This window comes from Gregarina niphandrodes (genome assembly GCF_000223845.1).
Source record: "Gregarina niphandrodes unplaced genomic scaffold scaffold00103, whole genome shotgun sequence".
Taxonomy (NCBI): domain Eukaryota; phylum Apicomplexa; class Conoidasida; order Eugregarinorida; family Gregarinidae; genus Gregarina; species Gregarina niphandrodes.
Genome location: NW_011645868.1, coordinates 5560 through 6832, shown reverse-complemented (window position 1 = coordinate 6832; position 1273 = coordinate 5560). Strand labels below are relative to the sequence as shown.

The 1273-nt window shown below is 46.3% G+C and overlaps 1 protein-coding gene across 1 annotated transcript; it reads right to left on the bottom strand.

The window, feature by feature from the left end:
- Positions 1 to 23: 23 nt before the first annotated feature.
- On the bottom strand, positions 24 to 1163 carry GNI_199450 (retroviral aspartyl protease; the record flags this gene model as incomplete). The annotated part of the gene is made up of 1 exon (XM_011135434.1): positions 24 to 1163. A coding segment is annotated over one exon (1140 nt), but the record flags the coding sequence as incomplete, so codon positions are not given.
- Between the last annotated feature and the right edge of the window lie 110 nt (positions 1164 to 1273).

Here is a 1273-nt window from a genome sequence, read left to right as displayed (position 1 = left end):
GCGATGCCTTCAAGGTCGATTACGTTTAGGTAGAGCCATCGTGCTAGGGCAGACGTTCCATTCAACAGTCCAAATGGTACTCCATGCCATTCCATCTGACCTAGTGGAGTCCAGAAAGCTGTCTTGTGCCTGTCATCAGGATGAATTTTCATCTGATTAAAGGAGTTCTTCAGGTCCATCACTACGAACAATTTTGAGTGTCCGAGTTGACGGATTATGGCAGCAGCGTCAGGAGCATTAAATGGGTCTGATTTCGTAACCGCATTCAATGATCGAAAGTCTACACATAGTCGACTCGAACCATCTTTCTTTGCAACTATGACTGGTTGTGAAAGCCAATTCGAAGTAGATCTTCGAATAGCCCCAGCCTCAAGTAGCTCACGTGTCAAACGCTTCAGTTCTTCTAATGTCTTCGGAGCGAAATGTCGATGAGGCTCAACTATGGGAGTAGCCTCACCAGTGTCGATACGGTAAACAAAGTTCTTTGAGCACGCGACTCTTGTCTTCTTCCATGCTTCGGAGTATTTCTCAAGAATGTCAACTATCCGTGACTTGGTGGCGTCGCTGAGAGTTTCACCCAGATTCTGTTTTAGGTCCGACAGAATGTTGACATCGACAATACTTTGTGTAGTGCTAAAGACATCTGCATATGTAACCATCTCGCCCGTAAACAACGGTAGTTGACCAATTTCATTTCGGACTTCGTCATTCTTGAAACAAATAGCAGCGCTCAACGTTCGCATCCACGGGTTACCAAGGATGTTCAGCCTAGCGTCCTTCACAATGCAGAACTCCATCTCAACATTTCCCAAAGGTGAAATCACAGGTAGATTAATGGTTCCAACCACTTCGCATGAGCCTTGTATAAAGTTCAGCATCATCTCACCATCTTCATTCGGCCGCCATAAGCATCGGTACTCCAACGGTAGTGTTTGTAGTTGTTGCCAACTGATGATGTTCTTGTCAGCACCAGGATCAACTAGACACGTCACCTGCGTGTCGGCTATAACAAAGCGTCCATACAGACCTCCGCTTTCTTGTTCAGACGCGACATTGACCGCACCTGCCATTGGTTCGTTCTTCTTCGCTGCGGCCTTAGCCTTCTGCTCTTTAACCCTATCACATGAGTCGTTGAAGTACTTGGCTAAACTCTCCAAGTCCATACTAATACCTTGTGGCGTGCGTGTGACCGTAATGTGTTGCGTAGCCAATTTCCTTGACGTGTCACTCTGTAGCAATTCTTCTCATCATGACCCTTCTTTCCACACACAGT